General features: G+C 55.6%; 1 protein-coding gene across 1 annotated transcript; it reads right to left on the reverse strand.

The window, feature by feature from the left end:
* Positions 1 to 361: 361 nt before the first annotated feature.
* Positions 362 to 18637, reverse strand: PWWP2B (PWWP domain containing 2B). Its single transcript, XM_063162931.1, has 4 exons — positions 18471 to 18637; positions 13741 to 13849; positions 12088 to 13623; positions 362 to 841 (listed from the first exon to the last, which is right to left on the reverse strand). The coding sequence occupies exons 1-3, from the start codon at positions 18635 to 18637 to the stop codon at positions 12106 to 12108; spliced, it is 1794 nt and encodes a 597-aa protein (XP_063019001.1). The 3' UTR covers positions 362 to 841; positions 12088 to 12105.
* Positions 18638 to 18962: the final 325 nt, after the last annotated feature.

Here is an 18962-nt window from a genome sequence, read left to right on the forward strand (position 1 = left end):
CAGAATCATGCGTCACCTCTTGGTCGTGGGTGAGGAGAGGACCCTTCTGTTCAACATGTTCAGAGGGCCTTCAATCCCACTCACAGAGTGTGATCATACAACTTCATGCTCATGTGCACGTTCATGTTCAGCTCAGAACATGGATTCCCTCCCTGGCCAGAGCATGAACCCTGTGCATGCAGCAAGGGCAGGCCCAGGCTGTGCTGTGCTGCTCCTCCAGGGGAGTTGGGAAAGCACAGGGGTAGGACCCAAGGACATCCAAGTCCCCAGCACTGCTTGTTCATGTACCTGGAACCACCGATTCCCCTGCTCTGCAGTAAACGACACGAGAAAGCTTTAACACGCAATGAGAGCCACACTGTTGTGTGTTGCACATCTTCCAAGGTTTAATAGACACAAAGTGAGTCCATTGTACTTAAGACACTACAATGATTTCATTCTATTGCATGTCCTGACCCAATTACATTTCTTAGGGTACAGTATTGAATAAAAGTTCGGAAGCTTTAAAATTAACGAGTGTGTGAAATCTGTAAGTAAAATAAGCAGCAGCAATAATCTGGGGAATTTTATCAAGAATAGCTAACTTTTAAGTAATAAATACATTCCGAGTTGTGGTTTTTGCTGTTCTCCTAGTTCATTGCCGTCCGACTGGTCCAATTCTCATTCTAGGGTAAGATATGCTTAGGCCTTCCCTGCCTCACGCCAGACGAGGCTCCCAGCTCCGCGTCCCTTCACCCGTGCCGTGCACGCGGAGCGCCGTGCCCGGAGCTCACCCTGCTGCCGTCCGGGCGCACGGACTCGGTGACCCGCTAGGAGAACAGCCGTGCTCGTCTTCTGTTACCTTGGAGAGAGCAGAGAGGGAGAGGTTACTGTGGCAGAGCGGCGAGGCACACGCTGCGGCTTCCCTCTAAATATAGCCAGGAATTCTGCTGCTCCCAGCTGGCCCGGCAGGCACAGCCAGCAGCGGCTGCCGCCTGGGAGAAAGCTGCCAGGCTAACAAACCCAAAGTAAGAGTGGCATTTTCCCCAAGACCCGCACGATATGAATTTCAGTGATGATAATAAATCTCTGGTCTGGCTAAAGACTCTGGAGTCCCTGTTCGGGTGGGTTACTGTAGGTTAATCCGCCACAAGTCCCCACGGAGCGTGCCACGTGAAGAACATCTGCCTCCACTTTGCGAACACAATCTACCAAATAGGATTATTCTCCCCTTGAGAGCAGCCGTACAGAGGCTTTTCTAAGTACCTGCAAGTGCTCAAGCTGCTGACTGTGGCTGCAGTGACTGGCTGCAGTAACCCAGCTGCAGTGCCCGGCTGCGGTGCCCGCTGCAGTAACCCAGCTGCAGTGCCCAGCTGCAGTGCCCAGCTGCAGTGCACCAGCTGCAGTGCCCAGCTGCAGTGCACCAGTTGGAGTGCCAGGTTGCAGTGCCCGCTGCAGTGCCAGGCTGCAGTGCCAGGCTGCAGTGCCCAGTTGGAGTGCCAGGTTGCAGTGCCCGCTGCAGTGCCAGGCTGCAGTGCCCAGCTGCAGTGCCCAGTTGCAGTGCCAGGCTGTGGTGCCCGCTGCAGTGCTCTAGCCAGGCTGCAGTGCCAGGCTGTGGTGCCCGCTGCAGTAACCCAGCTGCAGTGCCCGGCTGCAGTGTACCAGCTGCAGTGCCCAGCTGCAGTGCACCAGTTGGAGTGCCCAGTTGCAGTGCCCGGCTGCAGTGCCCGCTGCAGTGCCCGGCTGCAGTGCCCAGTTGCAGTGCCCGGCTGCAGTGCCCGCTGCAGTGTCAGGCTGCAGTGCCCAGTTGCAGTGCCAGGCTGTGGTGCCCGCTGCAGTGCTCTAGCCAGGCTGCAGTGTGGAAGCCCTGCAAGAGTTCAAGGGGAAAATCCACTTGCCTTCAAGTGAAGAAGCCAGAAGACACATAGAACAACTTGGTGATGCAGAAGCAAGGGACAGAATGGCACGGACACCTCCACGCACTCTGACCAGCTGCAGAAGCATCACTGCACCTTGTTCCCAGCGCAATGCAGCTCCAGCGGCACAAGAATATGACCAGCCCTAAGTCTGTGCCATGCCAGCTGAGTTGGAAGTGCAGGAGACACCAGCTTGGATCTGTGCTCCTGACATACAACATTAACACCACAGAAGAGCAGATCAGAAACCTTCAAACCACCCCCAGCTGAGGTTTGTGACTTACAGAGCACAACGAACCAAGAACACCAAACACAGGAAGAGGATCACATCTCCAAAGCTGCTGACATGGCAGCAGCACTGCTTCTGCAGGCAGGGGACCCAAAGTGACACTGATTCACTCAGACTCAGCATCCAGAATGATCCTCAGCATTGCCCACACAATGCAGAATGCAAAGAGCTGATTCAATACCCAGGAACATCTGTCCCAAAAGCTGTATTCCAGAGAAGGGCTGCAATCAGGTTTCACACACTCTTTCAGTATTTGGCAGAAACTGGGAGGTCTCACCCCAGGGTTCTATTACCTGCAGCCAACAGAGTATAAGTTCATACCTAATCTTGCAGGAGAAAGTATTTGTCTTCTGATGAACAGACAGACTTTCAAGAACAACAATCTCACTTGCAGGTTTATCACCTTACACCTAGGGAAACCTTCCTGAGGCCCAGGGACCTGGAACAATGTCCCTCAAGTGGCTTTGAAAGCACTGACACTTTAGAGACATTACAGAGTGAAAAGATCTTGTCTAAACAGGAAAAAATGCATTTCCTGGCTGAGGAGGTAACAGCAAGCCCTCGGGTGGCTGGATTCTTTGGGATTCCTCACTGGGAGGAAGAAAGAATCACACCACAACGACGATGCCAAACAGGTCCCAGGGAAGGGTCCTGGCACTGCCAGGGCAGATGGGGCTCCTCCATGGGGACAGGGGCCAAACAGCTGCTCCTGAGGGCAAGTATCAGGGATTCTGTCCTGTGGGAGCAGAAAGATGGGGCTACCAGCAACAGAGCAAGCAGACTTTAAAACAGCTGGATGCTCCTTGGCTTGCAATGCTGGAACCTCGGCATGCAGCTCGGTCCCTGGGTGTGCCTGCACAGCCCTGCAGCCTGGCTGGGCACCTGCACAGCTCTGCAGCCAGGATGGGCACCTGTGCCTGCACAGCCCTGCAGCCTGGCTGGGCACCTGTGCCTGCACAGCCCTGCAGCCTGGATGGGCACCTGTGCCTGCACAGCCCTGCAGCCTGGCTGGGCACCTGCACAGCTCTGCAACCTGGCTGGGCACCTGCACCTGCACAGCCCTGCAGCCTGGCTGGGCACCTGTGCCTGCACAGCCCTGCAGCCTGGCTGGGCACCTGCACAGCTCTGCAGCCAGGATGGGCACCTGTACCTGCACAGCTCTGCAGCCTGGCTGGGCACCTGTGCCTGCACAGCCCTGCAGCCTGGATGGGCACCTGTGCCTGCACAGCCCTGCAGCCTGGCTGGGCACCTGCACAGCTCTGCAGCCAGGATGGGCACCTGTACCTGCACAGCTCTGCAGCCTGGCTGGGCACCTGTGCCTGCACAGCCCTGCAGCCTGGATGGGCACCTGTGCCTGCACAGCCCTGCAGCCTGGCTGGGCACCTGCACAGCTCTGCAGCCAGGATGGGCACCTGTGCCTGCACAGCTCTGCAGCCTGGCTGGGCACCTGCACAGCTCTGCAGCCTGGATGGGTACCTGTGCCTGCACAGCCCTGCAGCCTGGATGGGCACCTGCACCTGCACAGCCCTGCAGCCTGACTGGGCACCTGCACAGCTCTGCAGCCTGGATGGGTACCTGTGCCTGCACAGCCCTGCAGCCTGGATGGGCACCTGCACCTGCACAGCCCTGCAGCCTGACTGGGCACCTGCACAGCTCTGCAGCCTGGATGGGTACCTGTGCCTGCACAGCCCTGCAGCCTGGATGGGCACCTGCACCTGCACAGCCCTGCAGCCTGACTGGGCACCTGCACAGCCCTGCAGCCTGGATGGGCACCTGCACAGCTCTGCAGCCTGGATGGGCACCTGTGCCTGCACAGCCCTGCAGCCTGGATGGGCACCTGCACCTGCACAGCCCTGCAGCCTGGATGGGCACCTGCGCCTGCACAGCCCTGCAGCCTGGATGGGCACCTGCACCTGCACAGCCCTGCAGCCTGGATGGGCACCTGCACCTGCACAGCCCTGCAGCCTGGATGGGCACCTGCACAGCTCTGCAGCCTGGATGGGTACCTGTGCCTGCACAGCCCTGCAACCTGGATGGGCACCTGCACAGCTCAGCAGCCTGGCTGGGCACCTGTGCCTGCACAGCCCTGCAACCTGGCTGGGCACCTGCACAGCCCTGCAGCCTGGATGGGCACCTGCACAGCCCTGCAGCCTGGATGGGCACCTGTGCCTGCACAGCCCTGCAGCCTGGCTGGGCACCTGCACAGCCCTGCAGCCTGGATGGGCACCTGTGCCTGCACAGCTCTGCAGCCTGGCTCGAGGGGCATGGCCAGCCCATGACAGAGCCCTGGTGCCTGTGCACACACAGGAGTTCTCATGTGTCCAAGAGGAGCCACAGTGACTGCCCTTTGTATGCTCTCATTTCATCCCTGGAAAGCTTCAGGCATTTATGTTTAAAAACCCACTTCCAGCACGGAGCAGCAGGTGATGCTGCTGCCTTGGCCCATGTGTAACTAACACAACACCTGTGGGCTGACTCAGGACAGCCTGGGTGCTAAGCTGGATGTCCAAAGGAGAGCCAAGGCAGCCCCCCTGAAGCCAAGTGCTTGTTCATAATTAAAAAAATGAAGTTTTGGATCAAACAAAGCCATTCAGAAATCCAGATTGAGCAGCAGCAGCAGAGTGCAGAAGACAATTTATCTTTGGAGGCTGCAGCACCCCAAGTGAGCCCAAGCAGCTGATTCTGAGGATTATTTTCTAATAATAAAGCAATTAACAGCAGGCCGTAATCGAGCATCACCAAATCAGTTTCTCCAGCCATCTCTCCTTGGGGGAAATGCAGAGAGGCTGCTGCTAGCAGCCAGCTGGTGAAGTCCTTCCTTCCCATGCCTTCCTCTGCAGGAGGAAGGAAAGGGTGGCAGCTGGGATCCCCATCTCTGGCCCACTGCATGAGGTTTTGGAACTGTCTCCAGCTCTCAAGGCACCACAATCCAGCTGACTTGAGCAGGCTGGCAGCTGTGTTCTCCAACACTGGAGCTCTCAGATTCTATAATCCAAGCATCTCTATGACAAATCCTGCACTGAGGGTTTCTGCCTTTGGAAAGGACTGTTTTCCACATGAGTAAATGGCTCAGGTTATTGGCGTGCATCATAACAGAGCACGTCATCGCTCACAAGGGAAGTCGAACTAGTAATTTGCTACAATTCATTTCTCTGGGTGCAGAAAGCACACAGGAAATGTACTTCATAAAGAAACTCAGGCTGGCTGATCCTGCACTAGCAGAGACTCTTGCAGGTGAAACAGGAACTGGTACATCAGTGAAGGCATCCACCCACTCCTTTAGAAATCCATCAGCTTAGTGGGAAGAGCTCCATTACCACCTGCCCAGCTCCTCCCTGCCAGGGCAGTGACAGGCCAGGAGGACACGGCCAATGAAGGGCACAACAGGTTCCTGCAGAACAGCTCTGGCACCAGGGAGCCTCCCGCCCAGCTGAGGGCACCTTCACCCGCACGGGCACCCATCCGCTGCCCACGGGCACCCTGGGTCGGGCAGGAGCCACAGCCACAGCCCTCACACGCCGAGGGACACTGTCACCCGTGCCCGTGGCAGGGTCCTGCTGCTCCTGCTCCTGCTCCTGCTCAGGCAGAGAAAGCCCCGGGAGAAGCAAGAGAGCGCTCATGGCTGACTGCAGAGCTGCAGCCCTGGGGCACAGGCTGTGGATATGACGAGCATGAGCTCTCCAGCAGCTGAGGTATTAAGCCCCATCTGTGCCCTTGCTGCCGGACACCAGAAGCCTATTTCAGCTGCACGTAATCTCAGGATGTGCAGAGTTCATTATCTGGCTAATGCAGAGCCCATGTGTTCTGTACAGGTAGAGAGAGCACACAGAACAGCTGCAGCAAGCAGATTTAAATAAAATAAAGCAGGCCCCACGTGGTGGCACAGCCCCATCCAGCAGCCAAGACCCTCGCAGCCGCCTGCTCCCTCCCCACCAGCGGGATCGGGGACAGAACTGGAAGCACAAACGCTGCAGAACTCATGAGCTGAGACAGACAACTTCACAGGGAAGGCAAAAGCTGCACACACAAACAAAGCAAAACAAGAAACTAAATCCCTGCTTCCATGGGCAGGCAGGTGTTCAGCCACCTCCAGGAGAACAGGGCCCTACCACATTTAACTGTGACTTGGGAAAACAAATGTCATCACCCCAAATGTCCCCCCTTCCTCCTTCTTCCCCCCACTTTATATACTAAGTATGACATCATACGGACTGGAATAGCCCTGGGCCAGCTGGGGTCACCTGTCCTGGCCGTGTCCCTTCCCAACCTCCCACACACCCTCAGCCCCCTCCCCAGCATGGCTGTGCGAGGGGCAGGAACAGCCTCGGCTCTGTGCAAGTCCTGTGCACCAGTAACAAAAACATCTCTATTTTACCAACCCTGTGTTCAGCACAAATCCAAAACGCAGCCCCAAATCCATCACTGTGAAAAAAGCTAACTGTAGCCTGGCCAAAACCAGCACATCCCAGCTCGTGCTCACCTCATCTCGCAGGTGAGCAGCTCTGTAAGCCTTTCACAGCAGGAGCAGAGCTTGTCACTCAGCCCACACACTCCTGCTCACCTCGGTGCCAGCTCCACTGATGGCAACTCATGGATAAAACTGAACACATCAAGGCTGAAAAACAACAGCCTTTGCATCAATTTTTGGGATCAAAGTCCCACTTTTCATACCTGAATGTGAAAATGAGAAATATTCAATTGTTCAACAGCAGGCTGGATGTGGCTTGCAGCAACGTGGGATAGTGGAAGGTGTCCCTACGGCAGGGAGTGGAACAAAATGATCTTTAAGGTATCTCCAGCCCAAACCCATCTGTGGCTGTACAGTTTGTGTCACCCACTGTGTCAGGCAGCCCCACGAGCCAAGCAGCTGCATGTGCCATTAGCAGGGCACGGCTGCTCTGCGAGGATCCTGTTTGTTCCTCACCTGCAGAGCACAGGCACCCTTCCCTACACAGAGCTACCACCAAGTTTCCCAAAATCCCCGATTCCTTTCTGGCCAAAGCACCTTGGAGGCGCTCAATACTGTACAGACACCTGTTTAAGCACCACAGGGGCAGGATGAGCTCCGAGCCTGCCTGGGAGACCAGACAACTCCCCTGGGCGCCCCTTGGCTCCCACCCTGCTGGGACAAGGGGAATTGTAGCTGCAATTCCAACACCTCCACTTGAGTTCAAACACCAAACAAGTAAATAAACATAATTCAGGAAAACATACAGAAATTCTGGTTTTACTTTATTTGCAAGCTTTCAGAGAAACCGGTTTCCAGGTTCTTTGCCCACGCATCTCTCCCATTCCCTGCCCTGAGCCCCTGGCACAGCCCTTGATCCTGTGTGGATCGAGGCACTGGGAGCACTGTGGGCTGGGGACACTGCTGGGGACACCCAGCTGCCCTGCCCTGCCCACTGCAGGGCCTGAAGCTCCAGCTGGAGCTGGGAGCCCCATCCTCAGCCCCGGGAGCTGCTAAGCCCTTGGGGACAGAGTCTCCTGCAGCAGCTGAAGTTGCAGCGCTGAAAGCTGATCCCATTCTGGGCACTGGCGCAGGTGCAGTTAGAAATAGCACAATTGGCATTTCCAAAGGATGTGCCTGGAGCAGAGGGGATGGAGAGGGGCCACGCTGCCAGGTCAGGGCAGCACAGACCTGGCTGTCTCCAAGGGCAGCCCCTGGGCACAATGGGCAAGTGCTTTTGGAACGGGCAGATCAGCAGGACAGCACCCAACGAGCAGCTCCAGCCACCAGCGCTGGGCACACAAAAATGCAGCACAGCCTATCCTGACCTTGCTCTCCCACCTTGTATTAGCATGCAGAGACGCTGACTTCCAAGCAGGAAGACTGTGAAACAGCAATTAAGTTGGATGCCTGGTTTGAGTGGACTGAAGCATCTGGAAAGCAGGGCAAGAAAAATCTCAAGCATTCATCTTCAGCACTGAAATATTCCATGTGACCAGGAAGGTGTGTTAGAAAATACAGCTGTGGAGTGATTTATGCTGTTTCACAAGCTGCTGGCAGCAGCACTGGCTGGACACACAGAGCCCTGCACACCTCTGAAGGTGAAGTCACAATGTGATATTCCAGGTTTTACTTTAGTGGTTTCTACAGACAGTGAGCATGCAGCCAGCTCTGAGTTTGCTGCACACAGGAGCAGTGTGATGGGTGGCTTGATGTACTGACACTGAGGGTCTATTAAGCTCATAGCAGTTAAAATGAAAGCCTTCAGCATCTGCAAGTTTAATGGTGCCACAGTCACAGCCTGGGGACAGGGGAGAGAAGGGAAGAATAAAGGATTCTCCAGACTGAAAAAGTAAAGGAATATACATCTTGTAAACTTGTTTCATGCAGAGATGTGGATGAAAACCTACCAGCAGTTTTTACTAGAGGTTTACTGCCTGTCTGCATGCAGGGAGGGGGCATCTGCCATGAGGAGCTGCCCAGGAGGATCACAGAGCAGCACAGCCAGCCCTGCCAAGGGCCTGTCCCTGCAGGGACACCCTCCCCACACTGCAGGGCGGGAGCAACACGTGCTCCTTGTAAAGCCCCTGATCCCCCACAGGACGGATTCCTTTGGATTTGCCTTTGGGAACACGGGTCTCCCTCCCTCCCTGCCCCAGCCCAAGGCACAGCTGGAGCAGCAGCCACAGCCACGGCTCATTCCCAATAAACGTGTGTGACACCAGCCCAAGGGTCCTGGCTGCCCCTTCCCTCCCTCAGGTGGGCTTTCCTCAAGGGAGAGGCGAGCATCTGTCACTGCAAGGCAGGGGCACTGCCTTCCTTGTGCCCTGAGCTGGCTGCTTGGTGCCACACGCCAGGGAAGCTACAGAGCAGCTGAGAAGATGCTGAGCTGACATGACTCTCCTGGCACTGCTCTAAACCAAGTCGTACGAGTTTGAGTTCTACAGGCTGCTATACTGCCTGTTGTTTTTCCAGAAACTTGTTTTACTTAATTAAAACCCTGTCATTACCTGACTAGTACTTTCCTTGCAAAGAAACCCCAAGGACAAAGCAGTAACAGAAGTGATCCTACCAGCTTTTCCAACTCAAACCAAGTTAAAAGAAAAAAAAAACAAATCAAAATTTTCCAGTTTTGTGCATCCACAAATGACCTGCAGTGTTTGTACATTTTTCCTACCTTCTGCAGAACACATCACATGCCAGAAGACAGAAAGTTTCACCCTAGAAAGTGTCACCAGTGACAAACTTGTGCTGTGGCCAGGATTAGCAGGAGTGGTGCCAGGGTTGAAGCCACTTCACGGACTCCTGACGACAAAAACCTTTGTGCCACTGCTGGTGAAGGGCCAGCATGATGGATTTTACAGTGTTCCCATGCAATGTTAGCAGGTTACCCAGAGCAGCTGGGGCTCCCCTGCATCCCTGGCAGTGCCCAAGGCCAGGCTGGAGGGAGCTTGGAGCCACCTGGGACAGTGGAAGGTGTCCCTGCCCATGGGAATGGGATGGACTTCAAGGTCCCTTCCAGCCCAAGCCCTTTCATGCCATCCTTCAGGAAAGGGCAGTGGATGAGCAGCTGAAGGAAACATTTCAGTTCTACCTCACGCAAAATCAAGGAAAGCAACAAAATTCAATGCTCCTGCAAGGAGAGAACTAGGTACAGACAATTCTCTGAAATAATAAGCAATTTTATAAGTGATGCACCAAAACTCCAGACAGGCTGGTCTAATAGGGAAACTAGGTAAATGTGACATGTGGAACACAGGCAGTTGTGTAGTTCTGCTTTTTTAGTTTTGCAGTTCTTGATCCAACAGTCATGTTCTCTTCAGCCTGGCAGCCTGTGCTGGCAGCTCAGCTCAGGCATGTAAGGCAGGAAATCCCCTGTGGAAAGCCAGCTGAAGGAGGCCAACAAAACAGTGGTATCTGCTAAATGTACATAGCCACACACACATGCAGAGGTTTGGCTGAAGAGCACAGAGGGAAGGAAAGTTTTGGTCTAACCCAGGCCATCCCATTATTTTGTTATCCACGTGTTCTCCAGATGTTCTTCTTTCCCCTGTTTACAGACCTGCTGTGTACCTGCAGCTCAGATCCCACGGTGTCTGGAGCAAGGGCTGCTCTCCTCCTGGAGGCCCTGCCCTGCAGCCTGTGCCCCGTCCTGGCCAGGTCCTGCTGGGGCCACAGCCAGTGTTCCCTGCGGGCTGACACACGGCGGGCAAGCACGCTCCCACTCTGGCTTCCAGCTCTGGGCTCGGGACTCCTCTGCCACAGCTTTCCCGCTCCCCATGCACTGACAGGCACAGCCAGTCTGTCTGATCTGAGCATCAGGTGCTGCTCAAGTTGTCCCTCCTCCTGCAGCTGGGCCAGGCCAGCCCGCCCGCACCCACAAGGGCAAGGACAGATGTCAGGGACGATGGTGACACTCGTCACCTTTGTCCCAGACTGCTCACACACACAGTGAAGACAGCTCAGAGGATGAAGTTTGCTGCTCCTTTAACCACAGCACTGTCCAGACAGGAGCCATGGATTGGCCAGGACTCTTCCACTGGCAAGGACAGTACATTCTGGGCAGCAGGTTTATTTATACTCCTGATCTAGCTAATAGGAATTTGGGTCCAATCCAAACACTCCTGATATAATAAAGTCCTTAGCCAGAGTTAAGCAGCAGTTCTATGGGCAAGATCAAGAAGGAAGCTGAAATGTTGCTGCTGCAGTTGTCCAGACACCCTGAGCACACAGCATGAATATGCCATGCTCTGGTTATTTACTCCAGCCAGGCCTGCTGAGATGGAGTCATCACCCAAGCAAAGCAAGTCCTTCATCACACTCAGGGAAGGGGTCAAGTCCCATGACAGAGGGTATGAAAACCTCCCCTTTTCCCATCAGGATTACATGAGCACTGACCGTGCCAGTCCCACTGCATTATGACAGTTCAGATAATGAAGAGTCCAGAGGAGCAGCCCCGGCCTGCTCACAGAGTCCTTCAAGCATGAAACAGAGCAGAGCATTCAGGGGACAACATCACGATCCACACTGCATAAAGCATGGCCTTTGACTCAAGGCTCTTCCCAGTGATACCTCTGGTTTTCAACAAAAGTTAATCCCCCCTTGTCTAATCCCATCACAGCTCAGCTCTTGTTGGGACACTGATGACAGAAAGGTTGTGAAATGATTCCAGCTTTCATCCAAGTCACTGGATTTTCCCATGAACTTGTATTCCCAGTCATGCCACAGCGTGCATTTTTAGGCACCAAATTTTCATGCCAGGCAGGCTGTTTGATGAGAAAGGGAAACCCATCCATTACAAAGAATCAGCTCTCACATTTCCACTCCCACCTAATGTCCTCACACAGATGTGAAGCCCAAAGGAATTTCATTTGATCCAGGCCATTCCCAGAGAAACACTGAAAATTTAGGTACAAACCAAACCCCAAGTACTGCGAGAGATATTGAAATACAAAACCAGTTTTTGGTACAATCATTCTGAGGAGCCATAAAGGGCTTTCATAAGAAATCCAAACCAGAGGGATCAGAAGGACGGGAGCAAAGGGGTCCTAAACTGTTCCAGATAACTGCTGGGCACCAGCACATACGTATGAAAAATGTCAAATTAATTCCAGTGGAAGTTTTAGTTCTTTGACCCAAGGAAACTGAAAGCCCGTTAGTCTTCCAGGCACACAGCTACAGATTTATCAATTCTTTGAACAGGCTGCTTCCTCACAGTGTCCTGCCTGGCCAGCATTTCCCTCTGGGAAGAGGGGCTCCAATTCCCATGGCCCCAAAAAGAGTTTGGAATTAAGCTTCTCACCACCTCTGAAATTACCCCCACCAATTAACAACCAAGCATGTCAATTGCTAATCTCAGATTTAATGGAAAAACAAATGCAAACAAATAGTGGAATACAGATTAAAAAAGCACTAGGAGGCTTTTCATGGCAAGCGTTAGTGTAGCAATCACTCACCTGATACTGGAGGCAAAGTTATGTCTCAAACTGCGTTAAGAGATCTCGTATTTCTGGAGTCAGGTGCTTGACTGCCTTTGCAGCCTCTGTGATGGCTTTCCGGTACATGCCCTTCTTCTTGCGATTAAACCTCAGTTTGAAAAATTCCGAGAAAGGAGAGAGTTTTGAGACAGACAAGAACGAGGTGGTCGGAGAACCAAACCATGACACTTTAGCTTCTCGCCACGAAGGTTCCCCGTTTTCCTTCTGGCTGAGGTTTATGTCAAGGACACGTGCTGGCCACCACGGAAACCCGTGAATTTTACCCCAGACAATATCCCCCACTGAAACAGTCCTTCCATCTTCTGTAACACATTTAGACACACTCTGGGTGTGCAGTCTGACTGTCAGCGGGGGCACAATTTTACGCTCATCTTTTGAAGATGAAGAGACAGAGGCATCATCACCAGGCAAAAAGTCACACAGTTCTGGTGATGTCACTTCTGAACTAGAAGACTTGGATTCATCTAGACTGTCATTGCTACACACCGATAAACTAGAAGAATCTGCTTTTCTTTTACGGTAATTCATGAGGAAAGCCAAGTTATCATGTCCATCTTTACCCTGGGGAAACCTTTTGAAGTCATCATCTTCACCTGAACTGCCTGAAGACATCTCAGCTAAACTTCTGTCGGCGGACTCATCATTGTAAAACGCTCCGGGATCGGACTCCCCGCTGTTCTGGAGGACATTGATTTCGTCAATCAGCTCTGCCTTATAGATTGAAACACTCTCACCATCGTTGATGCGATGGGGCTTCAGCCGTATCTTTGGGGGTGGGACATCCACGCTGGAATGCACTGGCCGTGTGAGCTTCAGTTTTGGAATGGAAGCAAGCTGGCTGCCTGCTGACTTGTCCATTAAACATTTGGTTTGTCGACACCGTTCAGAGTCCCCGCTCTCCTCTTGGTCCCCGGCTCCGTTCTGCAGCACTGGCTCCGGACAGAACGGTTTGACTGAGCCATGAACCCGGGAAGGGATTTTTACCACTTCACCTTTCCCTTGCGGAGTACTGTAGGATATTTTTATAACTGGCGTTCGATGCACCAGTTCCCCAGAAAACTTGTCATCCTCCCTCTTCTCTCTTTTGTTTCTTTTCTCCACGTAGTCAGAGTCGCCGTGCTTCTTCTGCTCCTTGTCCTGGATGCTCAGCTTCCTCCTGGTCTTGGCGTTCTGCCGCGGCGCGCTGGCATCCTCGGGGTTCAGCGTGTTCTTGCACTTCTCGCAGAGCACCTGCCGGGGCCGCAGCCTGATGGTGCTCATGATGAGCCTGCCCGGGTCCCTGTTGCGCGACAAGCGCCTCCTCGTCCTCTTTATAGTCCGCGGCGGCGGCTGCGGGACCCACTGGTTGTAGGTGTGCCGCAGCCACAGGGGCCGGGGGAACGGGGCTCCCTCGAAGTAGGGCGGGAAGGGCGGCAGGCTGCCCGGGGCGGGCAGCAGCGGCGGCAGCGGCTCCTCGGTGGGCAGGGGGCCGGCGGGCCGCGGCTCTGGACCGCCCTCGGTGGCACCCCTGCCCTCGGTGGCACCTCTGCCCTCGGCGGCACCCCTGCCCTCGGCGGCACCTCTGCCCTCGGCGGCACCCCTGCCCTCGGCGGCACCCCTGCCCTCGGCGGCACCCCTGCCTTCAGCAGCTCCCCTGCCCTCGGCGGCTCCGGTAGCGCAGGCACCGGCGGGAGGCTCCTCGTGCTTCGGGAAGGACGATGGCAGGCAGAACAATCCAGACCTAAATTGGGGTGAGAAGGACGGGGAGGGAAAGAAACACAGTCAGGAGCTTTGAAAGGTGCTTCTCTGGGAACCCAAAAGATCCTGCCATCCCACAGCTTCAGTACTGAGAACCCAACACTTTCTCTTGACTTTTACAATCAAGCAGCCAATTCTGCCACTGAAAAAAATAACCACAGTGCAGAAATCTGGCAAGGTGTCCTACTCTTCTCCCAGAAAAGGCACAGGGATCAAAACCTCTATTTCTATGAACTCTTTGCACAAAGTTTTGCTCTAAGAAGTTGTAAGTTTTATCCCACAAAGCAGTTTACTGCATCAGCAGGCTCGCAAGGCCAGAGGAGGGATGTGATCTGGATTAGCCTAGGGAGCTATGAAACTGCCCTTCTTCTCAGTGCAGATGCATGGCTGATTTTCCAGTTTTTTCATTCTGAACCTGAATACCCTGCCCTGGGTGGATAACTTGCACAGGTTCACCAAGACACAGCTCTGCTCCTCTTCCTCTCCACATTCAGCTGTATTTGGTAACACGAGGCACCCACGGCTCCTCCAGAACAGCAGGCTTGTTCACAATGGTGATACTCTGTCCTTCAATGCCAAGTCTCATTACAGGCCACCAAGCCCCGGACACAATATCCTGCCTAGATATTGGCAAAAGCAAATCCTCTGAAATGCTGAAACTCATAACTGCAATTCATGTCTCCAAAATGTATGAATTTATGCCCTTGGCCTGGCATTAGAAATATTACGCTAACACAGCACTGGGACAGATTCTGCCCTGAAACACTGACTCTGACTGGGCAAGCTCCCTGCCTTGGCTTTCCAGAGACACTTCTGCAGAGACCACAGCATCAGTGAAGCACGTGGGCCTTCTTAATAATAACAAAATGTTGTATAGGAGAGTCACAAAGAAGAGACAAAGGAATGGAGAACAGGTACAGACCAAATACCAGTGGGTTTTGGATGCTACATTCCCATTCCCCTCCTTGGCAGCCACTGCTTTCTTTCCAACCACCAGAAGGAAGGACCCTTCCTGAGGCAAGGGAGGAGTGTCTTGGGGGTGTCACAGAGGGGGACACTTTGGTAAGCGTTACAGAGAGCGCTGAAGAGGAGCTGAAGGCATCCACTCTGCCACACCTCTCATCAAGAGCAGCACAGAGCCACTACCATGGGTTTCCTGATGGAGAGGAGCCTCCAAAGTCCTTCCCCATTACTGAAAAAGTGCAACAACCTGCTGTTAAATGACACTTTAACTGGGAAAGGATTAAGCTGTTGAAATCACGTAATTTGGAACAAAATATTTTTGTTCCAAGAGGCTTTTTTTAAACAGAGACAACCAAGAATGTAGGTGTCTTTAAATGACAACCCAGAAAGCCAGTACAGTCTGTACAGCCAGACAGAGATGTCAGCACCATTCATACCCCAAAGTGAGGCCATTTCTGAATGAAATGATGGCTGTAAGTTATGGTTATTTTATGCAGTGAGATTGCATGACTTGGTCACAACAGAAAACTGCTCCTTGTGTAGACACAAGCCCACTCCCCCTGTTCAGGTCACTGCACCCTCCAGAGCAGCATGGAGCTCCTTGCCTGGCAGCAGTGGAGCACCCAAAGGTTCACTCACAGGATGGTTTGTGCCTGTAGGGTTGATGTACGAGCAGCCTGTAACCCCAGAGGGCTGGACACAGCCTCTGTGCCACAGAACGTGCCCACAGACCCAGGGCACTGTCCTCCCCAGCTGTCAGCCTGTGCCAGGCACCGCTTCAGCGGGGAGGCCTGTCAGAAAGATGGGGACAAACTTCTCAGTAGGGCCTGTCAGGATAGGACAAGGGGGGAAGGCTTCCCAGGGCCAGAGGGCAGGGATGGATGGGACACGGGGCAGGAATTGTTCCCTGGCAGGGTGGGCAGGCCCTGGCACAGGCTGCCCCTGGATCCCTGGCAGTGCCCAGGGCCAGGCTGGACACTGGGGCTGGAGCACCTGGGACAGTGGGAGGGGTCCCTGCCATGGCTGGGGTGGAACAGGATGAGCTTTAATGTCCCTTGCAATCCAAGCCATTCTGGGATTCTGTGATTAAAGCAGCAGGAAATACTGCTGATGGGATTTCACCCTGCTTGTAATCCCTCTTTCTGGGGCAGCTGCAGCCAACTGGACTTGGTCATCTCAATCCAGTTTCTGCTTGATACGGGAGATGCCATCCTCCTTTATTTATATCCCTGCATAACTAAAACCAAACTTTTAAAGTAAGTTCAATTGCAGCAAAGCTATCAAATCTTGTTATCAGAAACACGGTGGCAGCATTTAAATCTCCACATGAGCACACACACTATGGAGCTTGCTCTGAGCAGAGCCAGTTTATTGGAAGCAAATAACTGCCAGTCACTGGGCAGGCCCTGGTGCTGCTGCATCATCCAGGCTGGGGCAGGAAGGGACACGAGCACTTTTTCTGCAAATAATTCCTCAGCAGCTGGAAGGTCAGGCATGACTGTTCCCTGCATCCCCCCATTCCTAAAGGCACAGGGGGCAGAAAGGGCACGGGCAGGGGACAGGCAGGGCACAGGCAGGCAGTTCTGCTGCCCATGGGCTGAGCCCCTGCACACCCAGGCAGGCAGTTTGGGGTTCAAACCTGCACCTGCCTTTGTGGCAAAACACCAGAGGTGTCCAGCCAGGACCTGGATGGCCAGGGGTGCCCTGGGTCCTGAGGGTGGCAGGCCTTCCTCCTGCTCCGCTCCCCACAGCATGCACGACAGCTCAGGAGAATTAAACAAGGCATTAGAGATTGTCTGTGTTAGAAGGGACCTTAAAAAACATCCAAGAGTTCCAATTCTCCTGCCCTGAGCTGGGATGTCATTCATTAGACAAGCTGCTCCAAGCCCTGTCCAAGCTGACCTTGAACACTTTCAGAGATGGAGCAGCCACAACTAAGTAAAACAGATTCATCTACTGTGTGATGCTGAAAGCACTTTAAACCACAAAACAAAGCTGAACAATCACCATGCAGGCCCTCCTTCCTTTTTGGGGTAATCTCCTCTTTCTGTGCAGGTCCAACAACCTGCCTGGGGGCTCCTCTCCTGCCAGTCCCATCTCCCAGGGGGTGCAGGCAGAGCATGGCTGACCCGTGCACAGGGACAGGCTGGGGAGACACAGCTCCACCAGCCAGGCAGCAGCAGCAGCAGCAGGAGAAACAGCTCTGCCACACACCCACTGCAGGCACTCCAAGCTCAGCACCAAGTGCATAAATTCCTGCTGCCTTTGGGACACATCCTGACCTTCACCTTCCAGCCACTGCCAGGCCGACTCCTGTGCTGTGCTGTAGGATGAACGAGATCTCTCCTCCCCTGCACAGCCCAGGCCTGGCATGACTGCAGTGCTGGCTCCAAGTCCCTAGGGTCTGCCTCACTCACAGAGTCCCCAAAGAGAGCCACGAGCAGAGGAGCAGAGGCTGCGGCTGTCCCCTTGTGCTGGCCACCACCCCTCCTGCCCGCCATGCTCAGCACCGGCCAGCCAGCGCTCAGCACCAGGAGATGGGCACAGAACGGGCACCGACCCTCGGGACAGCCACAGAGCCAGCACCGACCCTCGGGACAGCCCCAGGGCTCAGAGGGCATCCACTGCCTCCCACCCAGTGTCACCACCCACAGGGCTGCGGCAGCACCGGGCTGCAGAGCTGTCTCAAAGCCTGGGAAAAACACCCGTCTGGTTGTTTCCTGGACCCACTAGGAGCAAAGGGAAGAAACAAGATGAAGAAAAATAACGAAGAAAGGTTAGGGTGAAAAAAAACAGGTGAAAGAAGCGTCACTGCAGAGGAAAACATCTGAAATGTGAGAAGGCAGAAAGGGATGGTTTAGGGTGCTCGAGGGACACCAACTGCTCAGGCTGGGACCAGACTCCAGGGTGGGTTTACGGACTCTGCACAGCAGTAGGTGCCTGAAAGCGTTTGAAAATCTGACTCAAATTTTCTGGGATAGCCACGTGAAACTAAACAAATGACAAAAATGAAGCTCAGAACTCCTGCTCTGCTCATCTCGTAGGCTGGATCAGAGAGGTGAGGCTGCCGTGCTCCCACGCAGCACGGATCTGTCCCTTCCCCAGCACACAGCACCAAATCGGCTCCTCTCAGGAGCACGGCCCGGCACCGCGCACAGCCCCGGCGAGCCGGCCGTGCCCGGGACAGCCGGCCGGCCCCGCCGCGGGCACAAACACCGCCAGAGCCGGGCAGGTGTGCGTGACCACGAGGCGCCCGCGGGGCAGAGCCCAGCCGCGGCCCCGCTCCGAGATGGCCCGCTCGGCTCCGCAGAACTCGGGCAGCGCCGGAACCGCCGCCCGGCCCCGGGGGGCTCGGCAGGGGGAGCTCGGGCAGCTCCGCGCGGGGAGAGAGGCCGGCGAGGGCAGCGACCGGCGCGGGGGCTGCGGCCGCAAGGGCCGGGGTCCGGCCCCGGGGCCACGTGCGGGCGGCGGCCGGTCCGGCCGGTCCGGGGGCCCCGCTCCGCCCCCGCCGCGTGCCCCGGGCCGGTCCCGACCCCGCCGCTTTGTCCCGCCCGGCCGAACAAAGAGCGCGGGAGCGGCGCGGCCCCGCCGCCCCGGCCCCGCTCCCCGCCGCGGTCCCGGTGCCCCATCCCCGGCCGCACCTCTTGGAGCAGTCCAGCAGCACGCCGGTGAAGCGCCGCTCCCCGCAGCTCAGCGTCACCACCAGCGTGTCGTTCACCATCTGCTCCACCAGCACCGGCACCCACGCGCCCACCCGCGGCGGCGGCGCCCCCGCCGCGTCCCCCGCCGCCGCCCCGGGCTCGGCCATGCTCCCGCCGCTCCCCGCCGGCGGGGCCGCTGGGCCGGGCCGCTGGGCCGTGACCTCACGGAGCGCCCGCCGCCGCCGCGCCTGACGTCACGGCCCCGCCCCGCCGCCGGCCATGGCGTCACGGCCCCGCCCCGCTACCGGGCACGTGCGTGGGACGGGGCGGGGGCGAGCCCAAACGGGGCGGGGCGGGGCGGGGCCGGGAGGGGAGGGGCCTGCCTGGGAAGGGCGGGGCCGGGCTGGGGGCGGGACCGGCACCTGGCGCCACCTGGCGGCCGAGGCGCGCTCCGGCACCCGCGGGGCGGGGCCGTGCAGGGGGCGGGGCCAC

The sequence above is a fragment of the Melospiza melodia genome, chromosome 9, assembly GCF_035770615.1.
Source record: "Melospiza melodia melodia isolate bMelMel2 chromosome 9, bMelMel2.pri, whole genome shotgun sequence".
Classification (NCBI taxonomy): domain Eukaryota; kingdom Metazoa; phylum Chordata; class Aves; order Passeriformes; family Passerellidae; genus Melospiza; species Melospiza melodia.

Bases quoted from the DNA above. Each gene is read 5' to 3' on its own strand.
- PWWP2B (XM_063162931.1), bottom strand. From the start codon at position 18,637: ATGGCCGAGCCCGGGGCGGCGGCGGGGGACGCGGCGGGGGCGCCGCCG. The intron at 13,850-18,470 runs GTGCGGCCGGGG...ACCCCAATTTAG, and splicing joins CTGCTGGACTGCTCCAAGAG to GTCTGGATTGTTCTGCCTGC. The intron at 13,624-13,740 runs GCCGCCGAGGGC...GGTGCCACCGAG, and splicing joins GAGCTGCTGAAGGCAGGGGT to GGCGGTCCAGAGCCGCGGCC.